Genomic DNA, 24,443 nt, shown 5'->3' with positions numbered 1-24,443 from the left:
TTTCAAACAGGAACAAACTGCTTTTCGTTTGACACTTATCTGTCCTTTAGAATGTAAATTTGGTTTGAGTGACCTTATTAATGGGGTGAATTTATTTCACAATGATTCCACGAGCGCGCGTTGGATATGAGATGATAGATAGCCAACAATTCAGGGCGCCGAGTTGACTATAACCACCCTATACCCAACAAGTGCGAGTGGAGGGATTGTTTTAGTAAAAACAATCAAGAAATCTTGCTAGATCTTGCTTATTTCGCTTTGCAAGAACAAACGGAAGACAATTTAATGGTCGCTATTTCTTGAGCATGGTATAATGACTCTTAGTATAAATCTACTAGTGTTCTATCACGAATGCCGTTCTCTGATTGGCTACGCTACTCGCTATCTATTCTGTGATAGATAGTGAGTAGCGATTTTCAACAAAATGGCGCTCGCTTCTTCGCGTTTTCGAAGTGTCTGCGATGAGAAAATAGATAATTTACTTGTTTAGTTTTGAACGACTAGTAGATTTATACTAAAACAATTAGATTATTCGCTCTCGATTTCTATGCGTGATAGTTGATTCGGGCTTCGCCCTCATCAACTATCACGCGATAGAAATCTCGAGCTCATAATCTAATTGTTAAATATACCATGGCCGCTAAGCCAATCAGATCCTTGGAATTGCATTAGACAGTGATCCGTTTTAACAAAAAGGAATATACACGTTGAGAGGCCTCATGGTGGGATTCCATTGTATTCAAGTTTCAGTAGTCGACTGGGGCGGATTTAGGAGGGGAGGGGGGGGGGGGACGAGGGGGCCTTGGCCCCCTTCTTTTTCTTGTATTTTAATAATATTTTTGTAACCGTCTTTCGAATAGTATTATGTACTCTGTCGTTTTAAAAATCATTTTAAAGTCTGTCTTCCGAAGCCTTAACTTTTGGTCTCAAATGCTCCTAGAGCTGCTGTTAAGCAGAATTTCCACGATTGTAAATTTTGGGGGTTGGGGTTGCGCTGTTGCCACAATTCTTCGGTCCCCTCGTTATGTATTTTCTGAATCCAGCCCTGCAGGAGTAGCATTTTTCTTTTACCGAAACTGTTTAAGACAGATGTTGATTTTCACCGAGTCCTCAATTGTATTTCTCCGTGTATCATCCTCGTTCTTCTTGCAGCATGTTAGCACGTTCACATTCCATTTTCGTTTCAGGAGACTCTTAAAGACCATTCCAAATTCCTTGTTCAAAGTTCCGTACGCGATCGGATTCAAAGCGCAGTTGGCCATGGGAAAAACATTCGAAAACCTGAATATATACATTTTGAATCCCATCTGGTTGAGATTTCCATATTCCATCCAAAAATAAACGACATGCTGAGGAAGCATGCAAATCGCATAGATACCGACCAACGCAAAGAGCATCTTGGTGATCTTAGACCCTTGATGCATCCGCCGTTGGACCGCTTTGGTAATAACCAGCGCCGATTCCCAGTGCATTTTAAAAAATGAATTTCTTTTGAGTCGCCAAGCAGCGATGCTTGACAGAACGCCGATAACGATAAGGGGCGCTACATACTGAAGAACAAAAATCGAGATCCAGTAGACTTTGTCCAAGTTCGAATCCTTAGGCCATCCTGGCTCGGCGCAGTAGACTTGTCCATTTGTATAAGATTCTGTCCCAGCCACAAAAATTATGGGAAGAGCTACAAGAAGGGAAATGATCCATATGATAGCGATGATAAGGTAGACTCTACGACGTGTTAGTTTGGGTTTCATTGGGTACACCATAGCAAGGTATCTGTTGACTGTGATAGCGAGCAAAGAGCCAATGGAAGCGGATAGGCAAAGTGGGATTATGATGTAAGCGATTCGACACATTGTGTCCCCAAGAGCCCAGTTATGGTTATTCTCAAACGCTGTCATCTGAGTCGGAACGTAGATTATAACAACAATGAGGTCTGCATAAGCGAGGTTGAATGTAAAGAGATTGTTGCTGGAACGAAGGCGCTTTCGTTTGATGACGGCGATACATACAACGAGATTTCCAACAATCCCGATGAGAAACACAGTGATGTACAAAAGGCGTAACGTCCATTGCAATGAGATTGGCTCCGAAGGACTCCCTGGTATAGACTCGCAAATATTTCTGACGGCCTTTAAAGTTGAAGTTAAGTTTGTTTCGGGCATTTTTAAGAGCCTTCACTCATCCAGTTTTCGGGCATTGTTAATCTGGCGTCCTTTTCAGTACACCGAGTTTATCTTAGAACAAAGACGATGCTCGTTCGGTGAACTACTGCCGCAAATGTATAGCTTTATCTTGTTATCCATAACAAAAAGTCTTTTTGCGTAGTTTCTTTTGTGAAACAAAGAAATCTCATATTTGGAATCAGTAGGAGATTTAACAGGAATCTCCTTTGATCTCTTTTGTCTGGATTAAAAAAATATTTATATTGACATGAACTTGTACATGTATGAACTCAAATTTGAAATATTGTTGTCATTTTGGATAACCCACATTCCACAATAATTGTAAAATGCCAATTTTTTTTATTTCGAAAATAGAAGTGAAAAAATAAATTAATTTCCTTTTAAACGAGAATTTCCTGAAAGAGGATGTCATGTTGTCCTGTGCCGCAGTCATAACCAAATTTTCACTGGTTTTTGACAATCACCTTTTCTCGTTTTCTTTTGAAAGCTATATGCTACCCACCGCGATTTTAATTCAAGCTTCTTCTAACAGGGTGCTTTCTAAGACTTCATAGTGTCATGGGAACGTAACACATGTTTTGATTGCATCGAAATGACTTTACGCTGAGAAAATCGATTCTTTGCCTCGGATTGTCTTCGGAATTGCCCGTACATGAACACCTGTACTGTACTCGTGTTCTTTAAAGCCTCTAAAATTTAACTGAAGCCGAGAATTTTGAGCGTTGCATAGAGGAGCGGTTGTGTAGTGGTGAGCGAGTCAAGTTTTCGGCCCAGACGATCGTATTAAAGATCAGAGGGTCGTTGGTTCCAGGCTACGTTCGTCTCTGCATTGGAGTGGGTCGTTTCCTCACAAGAAACTTTGCTCCACATTGTCTCTCTTCACCCAGGTGTGCAAGTGACATACCACTGGGGTAGCCCAGCGATGGACTAGCCTCCCATCCGAAAGGGAGGGGGGGGGGGGGGCGGGTAGCGATATCCTTATTTGCTTCATCTATAGAAACCGGCTTAAGCTCCGGCCGTGTGGGTTACTTAGGCTCGGTTGTGACTTTAACTTATTAGAGAGATTTGGACTACGTTCACGGCAAACGGACAGAAATGCGGACCGCGTGACCATGTTTATCATATATTTTTTGCTCGCTGTTTTTAGTTCCGCAGTTAAATTGAGCAGTTTTGCGTTAGCATCAAAGGCCAGAATTAGTTTGCACTATTCTCATGTATGTACTCAAGAAAACATAGGCGCGAATCTCACGTTTGCCGTCTGACGTAAACGCTTTTCAACGTTGGGCCGCTATAAGCACATTTTCATCTCATCTCATTTACAGTATTGAACCAGAATTCGGTATTGGTTTTATTAATACTGAAATATAAGTTATTATAATTATAAGTGATTGTAAGTGAAACGAACTTTGAAGACTGTCTAATGGTTGGTGATTAATTCTGTTAGTTTACAGTTTCGCTATGACGGGAACAACGCTCGAAACGGCAGCTTTAGAACAAGATATTAAAATGCGAAATAAATAAAGAACACTTGGTTCTAAACATTAACAATAAGCATTGAGCATTAAAGCTTCGTCCACATTAAGGCGTTTTTAATTTGAAAAAAAAAAAGGCTCTTTTGTCGTTTACTGAAAATGCATGCAAAAGTCGTTTTATCCACACTAATCAATCAATCAATCAATCAATCAATCAATCAACAAGTTTATTAAATAGAGGGTCTTAACTTCTAGCGGACCATATACATTAGTCTAGTATTCGGGAACACTATAACAAAAAAATAATACATTAATATTTTCGCAGCGCAGTTTGAAACACACAGAAATCAAATTCGCTTGGAACCGTTTACAGCAGTCATCTGCGCATGCGACAACTAGAGGCGCCCGCGATGACACAGCGGCAAAATGGGCGCGCATGCTCGTCACGCGTGAGCAATCTTACTCGGTAAAATGGCGGCATTTTTTAAATTCCCATTGCTTGTTCTCATTTCGCGTGGATAAGCCCAAATAAAAATAGATAAGGTTGTCGCTTTCAGGAAAAGTTCCTTCGAACTTCCTCCATCATATCTTATTCAACAAAAAAATATTGTGGTAACAGGTGTGAATTTGGCGATTGAAGCGGAGTATTCGTAATCGATTCACGCTTGAATCACAAATCTTCGGAGCATGTGTACTCATTTTGCCGCTGTGTCGCCCGCGTTGTTTGTGTCATTTCTTCCGTCGGCGTTTACGACGGCCCCGTCTATAAACGTATACATTCTTGCATGATAACGCATAAAAAGATTTCGGTCCACAGACCATTTTTGAAATTAATCTATAAACAGTCAATTTAGCAAGAGACACCTACGAGGGAAACAACGTCGATATCCACCATACAGAATACATTTCTCTGTTAGAGGACTGGGCCCAAAGCTGTGATGTCATCGTTTTTGGAAAGTCTCCATTTTCCGTCTACACGAGAACGATAAAGCCGGCGTTTTCGAAACGTTTCTCTTTAGGAGAGCGCCATTCACGCAGAAATATTATTTAGTTTAGTCAAAATTAAACATTGCGAGTCGCGTTTCGATTCTATTAGTAAATTTGACGCGGGTTAAGATGGCCATAGTTTTATAATTCATGTTTAAAAGGAAATGCTTCCTTTGCTTTCATCATCAAATAATCCTATTACTACATCTTTCGCAAGTAAGTATGCAAAGGGATTTTAAAAGTAATAATGCATGCGTGTAACTCATTCTCAAATGAACTCCAGTAAGAAGTGCACATTTGAAAGTCATGACGCAACGAAACGATTCCATTGCAAGATAGTACGTCAACAGAGGCCATTAAGCTAAAATCATCTTGTAAGTTGGCAATTTATTCGGAAATCCAATTTGTACACTTGCATACGTAATTTTGACCCCTGAAAATGCACTATATATACGCGCCATACATTGGAGGCCTTTGATTGAAATGAACCAATCAGTGAAGAGAATTTTAATCACGGCGCGATAGCGCCATGTTTGAAATTCATTTAGTCAGTTGACGAAGTGACACGAAGCAGCGACATGTTGGAACTATTCTGTGCAAACAAGACAAAACAGAAATGGCGAGTTGAATTTGCCTTCTTTATAAGCTTATCCACAGGAAAGAAACGTATTGATAGGGGCAGTTCAAGAAGACATTCAAACACAGGGAAAGAGCCGGTAAGCCAGTTTCACTGTGCAATGCACATTAATTTGCCCGCATGCAGTTAATGAAACTAATTCAGAAACTTCGCTTTTTCTTCGTTGAACGCCTTTAGCTTTACAAATTATCAACGACGAGTAGTTTCTGTTTAAAATAGAACAGACGCCTGTGGGAGCCAGTGAAGTCAAGTCGAACCGCAATTCACTGAAACATGCCTGTCCGGACGAATTCGCGTGGTATTGAAACATGGAATTAGCCAAGCTTACAAGGGACAGTGTTATTCACACCTAGGAATTAACTCAAGGTAAGCCTTTTTCTTTTTTTTCCTAAAAATCAGTTACGTTAACAATTTTTTTAAAATTTAAAACAATCCAGCTTTATTATATTTCCAGTTCTGTGGCCTCGAAACAGCTCGGTGTAATATCATGCCGTTGAAATGAAACCAGGAATATTGGTTAAGCAAGCCGCGTGCAATTAAACGGGGTTCAGATAAAATTTGGCTTTTATAAATATTGTGATGTTGTTCGTAGTTTTTCTACGAAATATTCGTTGGATTGTGCAATTTCGGCTAATATTTCTCAAACTAGAAGGCGTGTATTTAACGAACCAAAGAATACCATAGAGTAAGAGAAGAAGTGAATGATTGTACAAAGAACATATCTCAGAATATTCGTGATTTGGCCGGACGAACTGAAAATTTTTATTTGAAAGGAGAGGGAAAATGAGAAAAAAAAAAATAGAGTTACAAAACTATGGACAAACTTATCACAACTGGTAGACGTTCTTTTGCATCTTTGCGAACTCAGTAAGGTTTTTTACCGCGATATTTCAATTATTAATTTTGTAATTTTACCAATTTGTATAATGCAATTATTGCTTATTTTGTAGCGCTACTGGGTAAATGTACAGCCGGTACTTAAGGTTTTCGCACTGAGAACTTTATAATTTGGGCTAGGGTTGTATTATGCAGAAATTTCCGTAGAAATTCAATGGCTAATTTTTAGAGGTAAGGAGCAAGAACATGTCCTTTGGGAGACAAGATAATTAATGTCTTGCTTCGTATTCAATTGAAGTTTATTCCTTACTATTTTGTGGTAAGCCTCCGTGTATTATAGTGTTCATTAGTAAATTATACCAAATTTTGTAGATTTTATTAACATTTGCTTCAATCTCACGAGGTCACCGAGTGAGACATAGCCACGAAATCACGTGTTCACCCTTGGGCGACCAGGGGAGGGGTGGGGCCGGGGGGTAGATGGCATCTCCATCTCAACGTTTTCGTGTACGTTCGATTGAAAAAACGCATCCCGTACAAAGTTTGAACAATATTACTTGACAGAATTATGAGATAATCTAACTAGCATGGGCATATTTCGTACTTTTCTCTTGTCTTTGACAAATATGCAAATTAAAGCCTTAAAATCCGCACGTGCTTCTATTTTCTAGGAAAAAAAAAATGCAAATAAGCTTACTGGTCAAACGTTTTCCAGAAAGCTGTTTGGTCTTATCGTTTATGGTTCTGACAATGTTTCTTCAAACGAGACTGTGTATATCTTTACAACTTTCATTTTGGGAGGTCTAGAATTTCAGCAGCTGTTAATTTTTTTCCTCCGACACGTTTTGACAGAAAATCTTTTTTCGTATGACACGTGACGTCGCCATGGGAACTAAGTTTTTTTAGCCCAGTTTTCTGTGGTATTTTTACTTTTCTAGTCTATTTTAGCAAACCATTATCGCGTTTAATTAATTTTTGCAAGATTTTCGCGCAGCTCATTAATTAATTCTGTATGCAGTTTGCAACGTTCGCCGTTTTTGTAAAGAGGGTTGCGAGACAATGGTGCATTTATAATAAATGTATGGGGCTGTTCGGAAATCTTTTCTTAATTTGGTTCAATGAAGGTAATTTCTTGAGATCGAAAAATCTAATTAAGAGGGCGATTATGATATGGCGATAATCGACGCTTGATCACCGTATCTTGTAGGGGACACAATCAGCTATCACTATTGGTGATCAAACGAGGTTAAATTATTATAAAAGGCCAAAGAACCCTGGGGGGGGGGGGGGGGGTCTAATCACCATGGTGGGGGAGTGAATTTTGCTTGTCCGACGCAGGGTTTATTACGACTGGATTGGATCGAGCTCTCAGTGGAGGAAATACTTATAAAAACTACTACTAATTTAATTCTCGGGTCCTTTTATTTAGCGTCAGCCATTTATAGGATGTATTTGCTGATGACTATTTTTCTTATATTTGCAGTTCTCCTAGGATACCTGAGTCACCCATGGTCCAGCCATTCGAACCACAGTACCTCTAATTTGTGTCCATATCAGACCACTGTCTTCAACGATGTAACCTACCAGCTCCGCCTTGCCCATCTTGGCATCTTTTCTAAAGAACGACTCAACGTAACGGTCAGTAAATTACTTGCGTGGTGGGAATGGGGGGGTATATAGAACGCTGGATGAACCTTGCAAAGCATACCATCCACACACCTTCGGCTTGAAGTCCATGGACTTCTTGTTCGACTAAACATAATTGTAATTAGCTTACTAATGGATGGGTCCCCTGGTTGGTCGGTTCTAGGCCCGTGGGGTATGGGTTTCTTTGCAGGCTATTCGGCTTTTTTCTCGATTTTAGTTCGGCTTAATTTCGGCTTTTTCGACTTTTCTTCAGATACGCTTTGATTCGTCGTCTCATCATCTTCGCTGTCATCGTCATCGTTGTCTCACTGGATTCTCCCGCTTAGTTGCGCGAAATTTAAAAATCTCTTACGTTTCACCAGGCAGTTGAAACAGCGCTGTGCAAGTGAAGCTTCATTCCGCAAGGTTCAACCAGAGATATTTAATCAAAACTCGTAACTTAGAAAACTAGAGACTACAGGCCATTCAACTGTTGTAGGGATGCCTGATTTGGCCATTCTTTACAGTTTAACGGCTTCTCTAGTTACAGGTAGATAGTTAGTATAGCCTCGCAATTTTGGGTTAGCTTTCCCCTGAACAAGAAACAGAATTGGCTCAGTTAGAACCTTCGTAGTCGTAGACGCCGTTTGGGCTCGTCACGTATTCCTCCCCATGAGCATTTCGTGGAGGGGGAATGCGTGGCGAGCCCAAAGAGTGTCTGCTTAGGAGGCTAAGGTTCGTCGTTCAAGACAAAAGTTCCGATGAGATATTTTGTTTTCACATAGCTCCCAAGTTTACGAGGTAGTTTAGCTCGTAAAAGAATAGTGCCTCACATGCAAAGTAAATCTGCGATCAGACGTTTCCCTCCCGTAAAGAGAGAACTGACGCCTTATCACAGGTTACTTTATACAGGGTTTCACGGGACAATACACACACCCTAAGTTAGATCGTTTACAAATTGTAAGCGTACGCAGCCTTCGAGACCACTCTACGACGCAGAATCATCGCCAGGATCGACATGAAAATGATAGATAGCTCGTCAAGTTAGCTTTATGAGAGAGTGGCAGACAAATGGGAGAATTTTCTCGCTATGGAAGCGTTGGCATTTAGACGGACGGAAACGTCTTCTTGTTAATCTTGCCTCGTGGGAGGAATCTCTTTATAGGAAGCCCTGTATTGCACCACGCAGGCGCAGATCGTCTACAAATGGTAGGCGTAAGTAGCCCTCACGACGAAGAGAGCTTCTGGAGAACGGTTGCTGCGTGTTATAGGGGTTGTCAGCAGTTTTATACTGTTGAAAGCTCTTATGGGACGTTAAGCGGCTTGTGAATGATCCGGACCCACAGAAGACGCGCATTCGTACGTGGTGCTTCAGAGGAAGAGGCCGGCGAAGAAAGAACAACAAAGATATCGTCGATCATCATAGAAAATTAGTACAGTTAGTGTAAGTAGACGAGGAGCTGCCGATGCGGCGATGAAGGAAGACGACGAACCAGGACCAGGCCAGCAGAAGAAGGAGAAGATGATGATGACCGAATAATGGGTCATTTGCACTGAGAAGCCATTTGGTTCCTCTTATTTCTAAATCTAAATCTAAAAGTCGTTTAGTCGGCATAGTCGTGGGACATCACGCCAACTCTGAGGTTATCCAAATGAACATTGATAATTATTATTACGAGCAGAGGAAAAAATATATCAGAATTAATTAACAGATATTGGAAATTAATGAAGAGGCAAATGATGTCTCGATGCAAATCACCTGTTTATTTGGATTAGGCAAAAGAGAAGACAGAGCAGACGTTTAGGAAGAATTATATGTAAACTGTTTCAACTAACGTTGGCTTTCAAGCTTCATGAAAAGCAACAGTAAGTGTGACATGCAGCCTGACATTTGTATAGACAATCTAGAATTGCAGAACTATAGTGCGCGCTAATGAAAGTGAGCAGTTTAGATTACGTTTCTTTTCGGTCCTTATTTCACCTTTCTATGCTTGTTGCGTCAATGAAGCTTGCATCTGTCAATGTTAGTTAAAACAGTCAATATAAATTATGTAATTGGCCGGCCGGACTCCATCTCCAATTCACCACCTGCTCAACAAAGCCAACCACAGCCCATTTAGCTGCGACTGGGACACGTGACCCTTGGAAGAACCACTTCACCTGAGCCTGCGATGGACAAGACGAAAGAGGACAGCAAGACAGCAACCCATGTAAGGTGGGGTGGATTTACATAGTGCAACCTTTGCTTTTTACTTGAGCCTAGGCCAATGAAGCAGTCCGCAGTCGTGAGAAAAATGTTAGGAAGTTTGAAATTTAATTTACATGAGACAACTCGTGATAGTTGTCTTTGACAGTTGTAAGCAAAAGTTGCACTTTGCCAATCAGCCCGAAGTTCAATTTTGTGGCCGCCAGGTATGTGAAGTACGCACGCGAGAATGCATGTTGCGTGACATGGGAAGGTAACGCCAGTTTCGAGTCATCGTTCAATCTGTTCTCGTATTTTTGATTTTCGCTAGAGATACGCGTTTTGTATCGTAAGAGGCAGGTATCGAAACTTGAAATGGGCGTTATTTTCAAGCGCAACGAAACATGTGGCCGCTTCGGTTTTCGATTCCGGTATACATTCGATTGTATGTTCGGCCTTCGATTCGGCATTCGTTTCGAAATCGGCTTTCGTGAAGGCGCTTGATATCGACAAGGTCTCGATATCAAGCAGTTAACATCGATATCGCTGCGTCTTCTTCTGGAGTACCCTGGGGTGTTTCATTCGAGGCGTCAAGTTTTATGGACGTATGGACACCCCTTGGTTTCTCCGGAAGCAAATTATAAAGGAGCGCATCCCATCCCCATACATTTAAGTAAACTGTGTAACGGACAAATGAAATGAATAAATTTAAAAACTGTTGTCAGTGTCTTTATTTTAAAACATTCACTAAGCACAACTATACTAACTGCTGATGGTTTCTATTTCAGGGACAATAAACTTATAACAAAAGTCTACTGTATAAAATAAAACGCCAATGAAAAACGGGGTTTTTGCTAACGAGATGCCCTTAAAGGTATCGAATAAACAACTAACTTGGATTGTTTTCAGGAAGATATTTTTTTCAAAGAGTTTTTTCTCAAATATGCTGGAGTTTTTGGGCGCCGGCGTTGGAAGTTTTACACACGTGTTTCACGGAATTTTTGGGCGCGTTCCTGAAGAAACGCGCGAGTGTCTCGCGGATGTTTTTGGGCGCGTTCCTGAAGAAACGTGTGATTGTCTCATGGATGTTTGGGCGCGTTCCTGAAGAAACGCGCGAGAGTCTCGTGGATTTTTGAGCGCGTTCCTGAAGAAACGTGCGAGTGTCTCGAGGTTTTTTGGACGCGTTCCTGAAGAAACGCGCGAGTGTCTGGCGGATTTTTTTGGGCACGCTCCTGAAGAAACGTGCAAGTGACTCGCGAATTTTTGGGCGCGTTCCTGAAGAAACGTGCGAGTGGCTCACGGAGTTTTTAGGCTCGTTCCTGAGGAAACGCGCGAGTGTTACACGGAATTTTTGGGTGTGTTCCTGAAGAAACGCACATGAGTACGTTCCAAGTGATTCTGTTGGGCGGGAGATTACAAGCTTTGAAGGTAAGCCCTATGAGTTTTATTGTTTGTTTTTTTTGGTCAACTGGTGTGTTTTGTTCCCAGATCAAGGAGAGACAGCCAATTGATCACCGGCAGACACGCTATCCAGTGAAGACATGACAAGAGAGACCTTGAGTGTAAGTAAAATGATCAGTTGATTATCTATTCAACATATCGACGGCTTTCTTCTGTATGCTATACTCTTATAGACCATTAAATGACGTCATAAAATGTTCAAAGCTCAAGTGGAACCACAAGCCGCAAGTTTTGAACATTTTATTGCGTCATTTTATGGTCTGTAAGAGTATAGACCATAGAAAACTGTCCTCGATTTGTATATACAATAACATGGAAAAAGTACTAGTGAAATTGAATTCATTTTCCATTGACAAAGCGCGCGTTACATCTGACGTCACTTTTGTTGCCTGTACTCTTATACAGACAACAGCTATGAGTCAAGCAGTGCGCGGCAATTTTGACCGTTATTGTAAAAACAAATTAGTACGACTTGATGTATTAAATTTTGTGTGACTTCCGTTAAGGTCCCACCTAATTCTTGAGCCTTTTTTCCGACGGAGGTGAAAAAGTTACTCACGCAAACGAAGCTGAGAAAAATTGTTAACTTGTCCTTTTCAGGGATTCAAACTCATGAAGAAGACAATTCCACAAGATATCATTGCAGCTATACTGCATAACCACTTCTGCGGCATCTCCGACAGAATTGCCAGACTGAGCTGTAGCTTGCGAGGTTAGTATCTACAGAATGAAATTGGACGCTAAATGCATGGGATTCTAACCCATGAACCTTTGCAACGAACGGTGGATGTATATTTTACCAAAAGTTGCAAAGGCAGAGCTGAATAAATACCTGAAAGCAGTAAATGAGATTCCAACCGCTGAACTTTGGTTCAATGTTAGAAGTACTCTTTTCAAGAGTTGCAAAGTAAGACGGCACTGGGTGAGTGAAAGTTTGATTCAAGGATTCAAGTTCATGGCCTACAAAAGTGCTGTAATGCCCAAAATACGAAATTTAATAGGCTCCGATGGGATTCAAACACATTTGCCTGAGGAAATCAGTCGCTTTGGTACAACTTTAGTTATCTGGTGTTTTAGTTTATACTATCATACGTCTTGAAAAGTATTCTTTTAGATGTACAGAAAGTTTTGCCAAGATGTCGTTGCAACCATATATATGTTAGAAGCCCTTCAGCAGCATCTTGGAGAGAATTGCCACAAGGTAAAGCTTGAAAGGTTAGTATATGAAGTAACAAAGTAGGTTTTATGGGATTCAAACCCATGAACATTCAGTTTAAAAGAATGCAATGAAGAACGTTAATGGAGTTAAATGGGATTCGAACCTATTATCCTTTGCTACATGTGGAAATTTTTAATCGATAGTTTCAGAGAAAGGTCTAAAGAAAAATGTGACACTAAAATTGGATACAAACCCTTAATATTTTCTTTATCCGGTGGAAGTACTTTTATAAGAGCTGAGCTGGAATGAAGAGAGCATGAGACTTGTATGGGAATCAAACTCACGTTCTGTGGAAAAAGGCTTAGTCAAAAGTGACAAAGAAATATACCGAGAAAAATTGGGATTAAAAACCCAAGATGTCGACTTACACGGAAGTTACAAAGAACGGACTGCTACTAAGCAAAATTTTACCAGCTACAAATATTGTTAAAGAAATACGAGAGTACTAAAATTCCTTGGAAGTTGCTTTGTGTCTAGGTAACCAGAACAATCCAGAGGACATAGCAGACAAGTTTAAGATCCTCTCCGGCTTCTAAGAGACTACTTGCAAGAGGGTTGTTTTCGAGGTCAGTGTTTTTAGAAACAAAATGTAAGTGTTGAATACATTCCGACCCAAAATTGTAAGGAAAACATTGAATTGACGACGAAACTCAACGAGATTCAAACCTATGGTCTTTGCTAGAGTAAGGAATTGTTTTTAAACTTTTTAAGGGAAGGAATGAAAGAAAAATGAGAGTTGAATGGGATTCAAACCCATGAATTGCACCTAAAATCTCAGAACGAGGAATTAAGCAAACACTTAACGAGACTTAATGACATTCAAATCCATGATCTTTGCTGCGATGTTGAAAAACGTTATCAACAATTGCAAAGAAAGGATGGAAGGACAATTGTGGCATGAATGGGATTCAAATCCCCGGTTTCTAACACGAATAGAAACGTTCAAAGTTCAAGTTCAAACGTTCTAAAGAAAAACTGAAATAGACCACTAAAAGGAAAAGAAATCATTTAGACCAATTTGTCCATCGGGAGATATTTACGAACTTCTTATGCTTTTACTAATCCTTTTGAGAAAGTTTGAGTGCAGTTGAAAAAGATGCTCCAGATGTCGACTTGCAGCCATCTACAAGTTCTTCTCCAGCATACTAGAGACTTCCCAGAGGCTCCCTTGCCAGGTTAGTGTGGTTGTATGGGATTCAAACGTATGAACTTTGGTATAATGATGACAATACTTGACCAAGAGGTGTAGAGACAAAGGAATGAAGAAAAATTGGAATTGAAAATTGGGATTCAAACCCATCAGGATAGAATGATTTTAAGACATGCTGGATGGGATTCAATCCCATGATCTTTGCTGTAATGCTGAAATTAAGTTTATTAGCAATAACAAAGAAAGAAGGAAGGACAATTTGAGATTCAATGGTCTTTGTTGAAATGTTGAAACAGTTTAACAAAACTTAAGAGAAACCTTTGAAGAAAACAAACAAACAAAGATTAAATGGCATTAAAACCCACGACCTTTTTTTAATAGCAAAATGATCTATCAACAGTTACAACCAATGGAATAGTGGAACGTTTCAGAGTCAAATAGAGTGGAATCCACGAACTTTGCCAAAATGGCGAAAGTAATTGTTAATTAAGATAAAGTTGTGATATGCCTAGATTATACAGATCTTCAGCTGCTTACCTTGTCAGTAGCTTTCTGCTGAGTTTAGGTACGCAGAAAGTTGAAGGTGTCATTGCAGCCACGCCTGAGCTCTTGTGAAAGGCATCTCAGAGAGATTACAAGAGATTAGCTTTCCAGGTTAGTGTCTTTCGGAATAAATTGTTTTTAAGATGGGATTCAGACTCCTGGTGTTTTAAAGTTGCAACCAATCGGATTAATTGATTGAACTTAATGAGATTTGACCCCAGATTTATAACACTCGCAAGGAAAGGACTGATCCTGAATTGATTTGAGATTTATTGAATTCAATGACATAACATTTGCGACAACGGCCGGCGAAAGTAATTTATATCAAAGAAGTTACGAACGAAAGGATAATGAGAATTTTGGGCTTCACCAGAATTTATCCACGATATTCGCAATAATGTTTAGCTGGTTTAAGAAAAACTCGCAAATGAAGAAAATAAAGCGAGGCAAAGAGCAAAGCTTTTAATATGAAAATTAGTTTTGTTTGCATATGAATGGAAACTAATTTTCAACTTTTCACTTCGCCTCACTTTCGTAATGAGTTTCAAAGCAACTCGGAAAATGGCCTATTCTTTCAGTCTTGCTTTTAATTTAGGCTAAAAATGTTTCTTCTCAAAACAGGAGATAATGCAGAGTTATCGTGGACGCGTTCTTCTTAGCTCCAGGGAGAGAGTGACGAACCAGACCCCCACCTACCAGCCGAGGTACAGATGAGGAGTATAGAAAAACAGACAGACGGGCAGAATTGGTTTCAAGACCCATGATGTACTGCTCCTTGGGAAAAATATTTTACAAACTTTCAGCTGCAAAGACCATCGAGAAGGAAAACTGAGGGGTTTGTCTACGTTTGCGGTAACAACCTTTATTTTATTTGGTAGATTCATGAAGTCGCAATAAAATAAAAGCCACGAAGAAACACCAAACATAAAACTAAAAACTAAAACTAAATATGAAATAACAAGTCAAATATAAAGAGAAAATAAATTCTTGAGAAAACCATAAAAGTTCGTTAAAAATAACTCTATAAACATTGATTACCAATAAAAATAAACATAAAGAGTTAAATTTAAACCAAATAAAATGCTCAAAGAATGTACAGTTTTCTTTATCTACATGGAATGTTTAATTTTTGCCTTATTGTTCTGATTTTTGCTAAACGTTTTGTTCAGAATCTTTTACCCTTAAGGTATCCAGGTAGTCTTGACTTTTAGCTGTGGCGATCATGAATTAAGACGAGACTGATGATGATAATGACGATGAGAGGCCTTCGTAATAAAGGTTAGTTTGTGAAAAGAACGATAAGGGAGTTTCTGCGCAGTGACTAAAGCCTATAACCTTTGGGCTATGACGATCAATTTAGACAGAATGGATAAAAATCTCGGTCTAGGCAACATTGAGATTCCAACTCCTAATTGATTGTGACGGAGGTAATAAATCAGAATTATCTTTATCATTCTCAATTCCCGTAAGGTAAAATGTTCACTAAAGTAATCTTTGAGGTCGCGGAAAAAGCCACAATCGATGCGTTTGAGACTCGTAAACCTCAAGGCGTTCTGAAAAATCCGATGTTTTTGATCTCGACTTCTTGAAAACGCATATGTATGTTGATTGATGTTGAAATAACCCACAGCACCCGTAGAACACGCGTCAAGGATCCACAGAAGAGCCACTAAGTGACCAGCTTAGGACCCGTTTTGCAGGCGCGGAGGACCTTCATGGGACCCGCAGAGTACCCACCGAGGACCCACAGACGACCCGGCTAGGACGATCAAAAAGTACCTGACGACGACTCACACAGAGGACCCGCTGAGGACACAACGGAGCTGCCTAGGACCCACAAAGACCCGCCGAGGACCTACATAGACGTTTGTTAACAGAGGTGAATAATTTTGAAATTTGTCGGACAGTTCAATATTAGCAATTGTCTCAGAAGATTAAGCCCTTGTTTGAATTTCTTGTATAACAAAAAGGTAATAACGCCGTTTCATTTTTAAATCCTCAGCATATTTATATAGCGCAGGTTATATAGTATTTGGCGTTTTTCTGCAGTTTCGCCAACACCAAAAATTAAAGCAATGTTCTATTTTTGTTGCCTTGGAAAACGACAACGCTTAGGACAAAAAACTAATGTTCTGATTTACCCTTGACAACAGATGATAAAGACAATATTCCTCATCCAATCCAGTGTACTTGTCCGTGTCCTACATTCGAGGCTGCTTCCAGTTTTACATTTGGAGAAGCAAACCATGACAGCCCACGTGATTGAACACAGATTGGAGGATTAATAAATATTAGTAAATGGTTCATCTATTACACAAATCTGGCTTTACTCTATGGCAGGTAAGGATTGAGACAAGTCGGTTATGTTTACCTGTAGGATATCAATATGACGTGATAATGGGTAAATATATCGAGTAATATTTTTTGTGTGGTCTGTAGAACTAGACTATTTCTCTAATTGTTAGTCGTCGTATTAAGGTTCCATACAAAGTTTGACGGACATCTTTTCGCGAGAACAAAGGCTTTTCGAATTTGAAATGGGTGGGGCAACTTTGTGGATGCAACATGATACACATCCTGGGGTGATGGTCTCTATTGTTTTCTGACTCTTATTTTGGGTCCGAGAAATTGACAAGATAATATATAACATGTGACAATAAAACAGCTCCCTGTCCCAGTCTGATTGAGAAGTATGGTGATCGATCCAAAATATAACCTGTTCAGTTCAAGACAAAAGCTTAAAATAATACGAGGTTTGAACCATTCAAATTCATAAGACATGGGTGCAAGCTCTCGCTCCTCCTCCTCCTCTCCCCCACACCCGAGAGCTTGTACACAGGCTAATTGGTACATATTATTTCTTTTAACAATGTTAAAAATAATCTAAATTTTGGGTTTGAAAAAGCAAAACCGGCCTCTTGTTTTTGCCTTGGCATATGACAAAGCTGATGACTCCAAGTTATGTTCTGACTTTTTTTGGCAACAGGTGACAAGATAAAATTCCACATCGGATCGCGTGTCCCTTCAACTTGCAGCAAAAGCTGGCCAACGTGATGACAACACATTTGAATGGAGGACAAATCAACAACAGCGCGCGAGAGAGTTGTCTCCCCACTTTACCCTACACTAGGATTGAGACGGGCAGGTATGTTGCACCCATATCATATCAACGTAGACGTGGTATTTGTTAAATGTCTGGGGTAATATTTGTATGTGGGATGTAAGCTAGCCTGTTTCTCTAACTAAACGTTGTCGCTTTGAGGCTCGATAAGAAGTTTGCATCAGAGGTTTTTATGCAGCGAGACCGAAAGATTTTTCGTGATTGAAATGAGTTGGACAAAATTTTGGATGCCTCCATCTCCACCTCCAGCCGTGCAAGTTATATTTTATTGGGCCTCTTAATGATTTTTGTTTATTTTTCATCTTTTTTGAGTTATATGAATTGTTATGCCGAGAATATTGGACAGTAAAACAACACTGTACCTTGTTTTAACTAAGTGCTCGCTGGTGATCGAGCCCAAAATCTTAACTGGTTCAGTTCACCGATACTGTTAAGCTTCCTGTGTCAGGTTTCAAAGAGATTTAAACAATAACTACTGTGGTACCTGCGTGAAAGTAAACCGCGGCTATGGGATGAAATTAAACCTCAATAACGAAAAAAAAGTACAGTCGTGATCAAGACACCTTATACGATTGTTTTTCTTTTTCCAGGACTATTTTGTTCCAGACTCATCAACAGTTGACAAGGTATCCACTTCCAAATAGCAGTTTGAGAAAAAGGAGATTACGCAGCCGAGTACGTACATTGGCTCATCTGGATGAACAGAGGGACTGACCAGGATTGCTGCTCCTTGAATGGACAATTCATGGACATTATACGAGAGACTTGAACGGAAGACCAAAAAAATCGAGCAAGACTTCAAGGAGCAAGAACTTGTAGGACTAATTAATGTAGAAGATTAACGCTTTCACTTCCAAGACAGCCCAAGCTTAAAAAGTGGCGGGCTACGTTGCAAACCATTTGGCAAAAATTTAACCAACAGTACCGTAGGACTGGTCAATAGCGATTATTTGAGTGGTCGCACAAGCACGAAAATGTATGCACAGACTCGGAGGTTAGAACCACATTCATTTGCATAGTGACTCTTGGGCATTTTGAACACGCCACAGGCGGGAAAGAGGAACTTAATTGAGCGATTCAAGATTTGAGTTTGGGAGTGAAAGCGTTAGTTATTTCAAGCTTAATTGTCGATGTATTTTAATAATTATAAATTTTTGCCCGTGGAAATCTTTGTCAGTCCCACCATTTTTGTAACAGCTAAGAATTTTGTAGGGTTTCATTTATTTCTCTTCTAATTTGTACGGATTCTATTAAAAAAATTTCATTAAACACACTCTTTCGCGGGGCCCTAGCATAGCGGAAAATAAGAATTGAAAACATGTTGATTCATTTTAACGATTACATAATTAGCCCGACAATCGTGTAAACACTTCAATGAATTGATTGGCGAACAAACTAGAACTGGCTACAATTCATTGTTACTTACATCCACTCAAAACTGTATTCAGTGCCTATAGCTCAGGGAAATGTTCTAATCATGGACTATTTTCTGAACATGAGATCATGTAAACTAAGGGCCAATTCTTCATTTCATGAGGTCATATTTTAAACTTTCATGTTGATTTTCCTAAGGAAGGTAATTGGGTGACCCAGTTGTGTTGAAAATGCGCACACATTATAGAGTCGTTTTAAAATCGTACTCGTTAAAGTCGGTGGTTTAGTTGCAGAATAATTGAAACGAGCGCATTCCGTGCCAGTAATGCAATTGAAGGCGGAGTGCAAAGAGATCCTGCTCATATACAGGTCATGCATCTAATAGTGCTATATATATATTAGGGTCTTTCTGCACCGCGCCCTTGCAATTGACTTTACCTCCCCTTCCCAGGGGTGTTTTTTTGAAAAACGTAAAAGCATCGAAGGGGTAGGGAAGATTAGAATCAAAATCATGTTTTGTTTCATATTTCATCACAGACTCATTTACATCCCCTTGCTTGTAACACCAGCCTTGACAATTTCCTGAACTATGGGCTTGAAACATGATTTTGGGTGTGTTGGAGTACCGTAAGTTTTTACGAAAACGTTTTAGGAAAACTTTTTGTCCAAATTTATCAAATTTGTGTTAAGGGCTAATTATGTTATCTTTCAATTTCAAAACGACGGTATTCGACGTCTGTTTGTTCAATCCAGTTAGGCCTGACATCCGCTGTTAAAACGGTTATCGCTGACAGAGGTTACACCGATTCTAAAATACGTTTTAAATCGTGTTTTTCCGTTCGAATGATTCGTTAAGGACTGATTCAGTAAATGTATTATATTACGGCAATTGGTAAAAAGAAATTGTATTTGTGGAAACTATTTGGTTTAATAGTTAGAGTAGTTTTTCTTAACCTGGGAACCAATTGTTAAGAGTCAAAATAAAACAAAGGTAAACAACGGTATTAACCTTTTAAGCTCAACATATATCTTGTCCTCCTCTATATTTTCCTAAGTTTTCTTGTGGAACAAGTTAGGAGAATTTGTTTAAAAATCAAGGCCTTTTGTCCTTAGTGATCATTTCAGTTTTTCTCATAAGCTGAATGCTTGATCAGGTTGTGATGTTGTGAGGAGAATTTACCTGCTTGGCACTATTTGGGGTTAAAGGGTTAACGACTAATATTGGCTTGATTTTGTAATTTCTATTTCACGAGTTATGTTAAATCAACCTTTATACCGGTAGTGATTTCTCTTAACCCGCTTGAAGCAGATTATGGAGCAATACTCTTTATTAACCAACTTATCTCAGTGCTGATGAAATAAAACTCGAAACAAGCTCAAAACATGCCACGGTATTTGTGACGTCCTTAAATTTGCAGTATCGTTGGAATAAGGTCGGCTTTCTACCGCGCATGCTCATTCTGTTGCCTTTTCTGAATTCTTTTTCACTCACCGAACAATTTAAGTTTTGACTAAGTTGGTAAACAAATCACTTATTAGATGTTTCGGTGGATAGCATCGTTATATATTTTAACTCGTTGAACTTTTGTTTTTTGACTAGTTCAAACACCCACTTCGATTTTCAAGTCCAACTGAACATATTTAATAACCGCAATATGTAGAGTTTAGCAATTTCTTCAACGCTTCATGTTTTTTAGTCTTAAGATGTCTTCTTGCTTATTATTGTTTTGACACTTCTGTGAAAAATTCCATGTAATAAATCTCGAGCTTCTTTACATTAAAAGTTAAATTTCCAAATAAATTACTATGGAAAATTAATATTTTGTAGGTTTAAATCAAGCTGTTTACGAATGATTCTTAAAAATGGATTTGTTCAATTGGTGTAGAAATTTGGCTGTACAGTCTGGAACAAGACCATTCAATGAACTTGGAATGTCCGGATTCTTCATTGTTAATGCAGCTGATTATAACCTTGAACTGATCCTAATAAAAGCTAATCTATAATATGACAACTGATTACGTGCTAATACATGAAGATTTCCAGATGTTCCAAGTGAAGATTTTTCAGAAACGACCTGAGTAAACCATGAAAGACATTAAAAGACATGTCTATAATGAACAGCTTGATTTCAATTTCTTAAGTTTATAATTTCTATTATCGTTCTTTCTACAGTTCATAGTTAAAGGTTAGAGGGTAGGTTTATGGCTGTTGTGTAATCCACTGTCCTCGCAAAATATAATCATTTGCACAATTGGATATAAATAAGAAAAAGAGCAGTTTGATTTTACAAGGCACCATTCAACAGGTTCAAAAATCACAAACTAGTTGATACAAAGTCGAATGAATTGGATAATATTAGGTAAGATAAACTACGTTATGCTAACAAAAGACAAGAACAACATGGGAAAACATAGGAAAAAGAACAGTGACATTGTGAAAGAAATTAGAGTGAGTTTTAATTTAAATTAATTTAACTAAGCTGTTGCAGCTTATTCTTTTTAATTCAGTTGCATCGCCTCCTTTGTATGAAAATCTGGTTTTACACGACCGAGAACAGTAAACGTATGCAAATAAAGTTAAGCGATTTTTTTTATTTCATTTTAATGACAAATAAAATTGATTTTGGCTGATAGAAACTACTTTTTTGTTTGTTAGATTTTGAGTTTGAAGGGAGAGACTGATCTCTCCCTTCTATATCACAAGCTAGGCTTTTGAAATAATTTGATCTTTTATCGTTCCTTGCAGGGGTACCTTAAGCCTTAGTATTGCAAGCTTGTGTACTAAGTAAGGTAAAACGAATCTTCTTGTTTTTTAAGAGTATCAACGCTTCGGCTTAAGGACGATGCCTACTTTCGTCCCCCCCCCCCCCCCCCCTGCGTAAACGTTCTGCGCATCTCGAGATACTCGGGTTTCCGATGGGTGGTGTCTACTAATACAGAAATATTTTTGCGCGGTTCAAAACTATGCGGAGAAAGCTGAACTTAGCAAGTGCTCTTGGTATCCAAAAAGGAAACTGGGGTAACTATGCATTTTTCAGAGATAATAAAGCTTCAATTTGAGGGAAAAAACGCCATACATTGCTTTGTATCGTACTGCTTTTAGAGTAATTGATGCTTAATTATCTCTAAAAAATGCCCCACTCCCCCCAATTTTCTTTCTGGATTTCAGTAGTCCATACTAAGATCTGCTTTTCCCGCACAGTCATAAACTGTGCAAAAATACTTATGTATTAGGAGGTACCGTCCTTAACTACTTTTATAATGTATTCAAATAAAATTTTTATTTATTTTGTGAGCGCATGTGTAGAGCTTTTTCTATAATGGCTGACATTTTGATATTCTTTTTTCCGTGTTCAAATTAGCCCTTGCCTCGTTCCTAAGCTCAAAACTCAAAGAATAGTTTGCCTTGAACGAGGGGAAAAGGGCTAATTTGAATACAAACAATAGAATATTAAAATGAAAGCCATTTTGGCATAAGGTTTATATTCATTGCTAGGTTTCCCTGAGTCTATGGTTAAAACGGAGGCCTGGTGTAAATCAATCTATGTGAAAATAAGTTGTACACAATTGCATGTGAATGAAAAACTTTATTATACCTCTCAGTCAGTACGCGTGGTGTGATTGGTCAATTTTGCGGGTCGTATTTCCCCGTGCGCACGCTAAATTTGAAAGTTGTTCCTTTCCCGCACGCCCGATTAACCTCAGAGATATACAATGATGTAATAAATATCTTACTAACCTCGTTTTCTCGGTCCGTACTGTAAGTTACGGATCCTCGTTTTTTCCCGTTGATTTATGGCGCAGTGCATTAATCAACAGGTTACGAAATTACGAAGTCGGCGTCTTTCACTCGTTTATGTCCCCCGTGAACTTGGCGTGTGAAAAAACTCCCTTGGGACTGATTTTTTTTGTACAAGTAATAACCTTACGAAAATGTTCTGTTTTAACCTCTATTTCTCTTAACCGGCTTTGGAATTGGGTATTTCTAGAACTCTGGTCCCTTGGGAGCCATCCAAATTGTCCCAGAGGAGGATTACGGGCACACTTATTTGATTGGCAGCTTTTGTTTGAATAATTGTGGGGAGGCAAAAAAATAGAATCTTCTCCAGTGGGGGGATACGGCCAAAAAGTGACGAAATTACGAAGTCGGCATTTTTCACTCGTTTATGTTCCCAGTGAGCTCGACGTGTCAAAATATTCCCTTTGGACTTGTTTTATTTACAGATAATGACCTGGCAAAAAAATTCTGTTTTAGCACACTATCTCCCTTATTAAACCCTCTTTGGCATATTTCTTGAACTATGGTCCCTTGGGAGGCACCAAAATTGCCCCAGAGGAGGATTACAGACACACTGATTCGATTGGCAGTTTTTGTTTAAATAATTGACGGGAGGGAAAATAGAATTTTCTATAATTGGGGATAATGGGAAAGGGCAAAAAACTGGCGAAATTACGAAGTCGGCATTTTTCACTCGTTTAGGACCGCAGTGAACTCGGCGTTTCGAAACACTACTTTGGGACTGATTTTTATGTACAAATAGTGACATCATCTCTCTTAACCCTCTTTGGAATATATTTTTTTGGACTTTGGTCCCTTGGGAGGCACCAAATATGTCCCAGAGGAGGTTTTCGGACAAACTGATTCGATTGGCAGCTTTTTTTAAAAATAATTGTTGGGAGGCCAAAATATAGAATTTGTTACGCGTATTTCTAAGGAATTTGCAGGGAAGAAGTAATAATTTATTGTTATTATTGTCATTATAGTTAGTTACTTTTGGCAAATATTAAATGGGAACGTCCACTCTTCCACCCCACCTCACTCTAAATTAATTCAAGGAAACTGAAATGAATATTTCAGTGTCAGACAAAACAGGGTTTGATTATCGCCCATTTTGGCTGTTAAATTTTCGGGTGCCACCATTTTTGATTTCATGATGAAATACGGTTGGCAAATGTTTAAACACAAACCTGAAGGAAAAAAGTCGATTTTTGGACGGAAGACAAACATTATTTTAAAAGCTTCCAATCGAATCAGTGTGTCTGAAAACGTCCCCTGAGACACATTTTAGGCCTCCCAATGGACCAGGGGCAAAAAAATTGGCCACAAAAGGTGAAGTCAGGGTGAGGGTTAAAAAGAAAATTCTTTGTCAGGGCATTACTTGCACTAAAAAATGATCCCCAAGGGAAAATTCTTTGTCACGGCGTTATTTGCACTTAAAAATAATTCCCAAAGGAGTTTTTCGATACTCCGAGTTCCCTTGGGACATAAACGAGTGAAAAATAGCGACTTCGAACTTTGATCATTTTGACACAAAACACTGAAGATACCCTTTGGAAAAACGTCGATTTTTGGACGGAAGACAAATATTCTTTTAAAAGCTTCCAATCGAATCAACGTGTCCGGAAACGTCTCCTGAGACACTTTTAGGCCTCCCAAGGGACCAGGGACAAAGAATTAGCCTACAAAAGATGAAGTCAGGGTGAGGGTTAAACAGAAAACATGTTTGTCAGGGCGTTATTTACCCTTTAAAATGATTCCTTAGGGAGCTTTTCGACACGGCCAGATCCCTAGGGAAAGAAAAAGAATGAAAAACGCCGACTTAAAAATTTGGTCATTTTTGACTCAGAAACCTGGATCTACCCCTTGA

General features: G+C 39.1%; 1 protein-coding gene and 2 long non-coding RNA genes across 3 annotated transcripts; 1 reads left to right on the top strand and 2 right to left on the bottom strand.

Annotated features, from left to right (window-relative positions):
* Positions 1–1,067: 1,067 nt before the first annotated feature.
* Positions 1,068–2,214, bottom strand: LOC146465092 (neuromedin-U receptor 2-like). The gene has a single exon (XM_085129005.1). It carries the CDS (start codon positions 2,160–2,162, stop codon positions 1,068–1,070), a length of 1,095 nt encoding a protein of 364 aa, XP_084985131.1. The 5' UTR covers positions 2,163–2,214.
* Positions 2,215–16,446: 14,232 nt separating this feature from the next.
* LOC146465091 (uncharacterized) lies at positions 16,447–17,401 on the bottom strand. The gene is made up of 2 exons (XR_014868369.1): positions 17,330–17,401; positions 16,447–16,620 (listed from the first exon to the last, which is right to left on the bottom strand). It is a non-coding gene; the product is annotated as an uncharacterized LOC146465091 (long non-coding RNA).
* Positions 16,555–18,650, top strand: LOC146465090 (uncharacterized). The gene is made up of 3 exons (XR_014868368.1): positions 16,555–16,640; positions 17,336–17,445; positions 18,012–18,650. It is a non-coding gene; the product is annotated as an uncharacterized LOC146465090 (long non-coding RNA).
* Positions 18,651–24,443: the final 5,793 nt, after the last annotated feature.

This window comes from Pavona decussata, unplaced genomic scaffold (genome assembly GCF_977016875.1).
Source record: "Pavona decussata unplaced genomic scaffold, jaPavDecu1.1 SCAFFOLD_157, whole genome shotgun sequence".
Lineage (NCBI taxonomy): Eukaryota > Metazoa > Cnidaria > Anthozoa > Scleractinia > Agariciidae > Pavona > Pavona decussata.
The sequence above is the reverse complement of the archived record's forward strand: the minus strand, read 5'-3'. Positions and strand labels throughout refer to the sequence as shown.

What these genes read in the sequence shown, in the direction of transcription:
- LOC146465092 (XM_085129005.1), bottom strand. Translation starts at nt 2,162, where the DNA reads ATGCCCGAAACAAACTTAACTTCAACTTTAAAGGCCGTCAGAAATATT.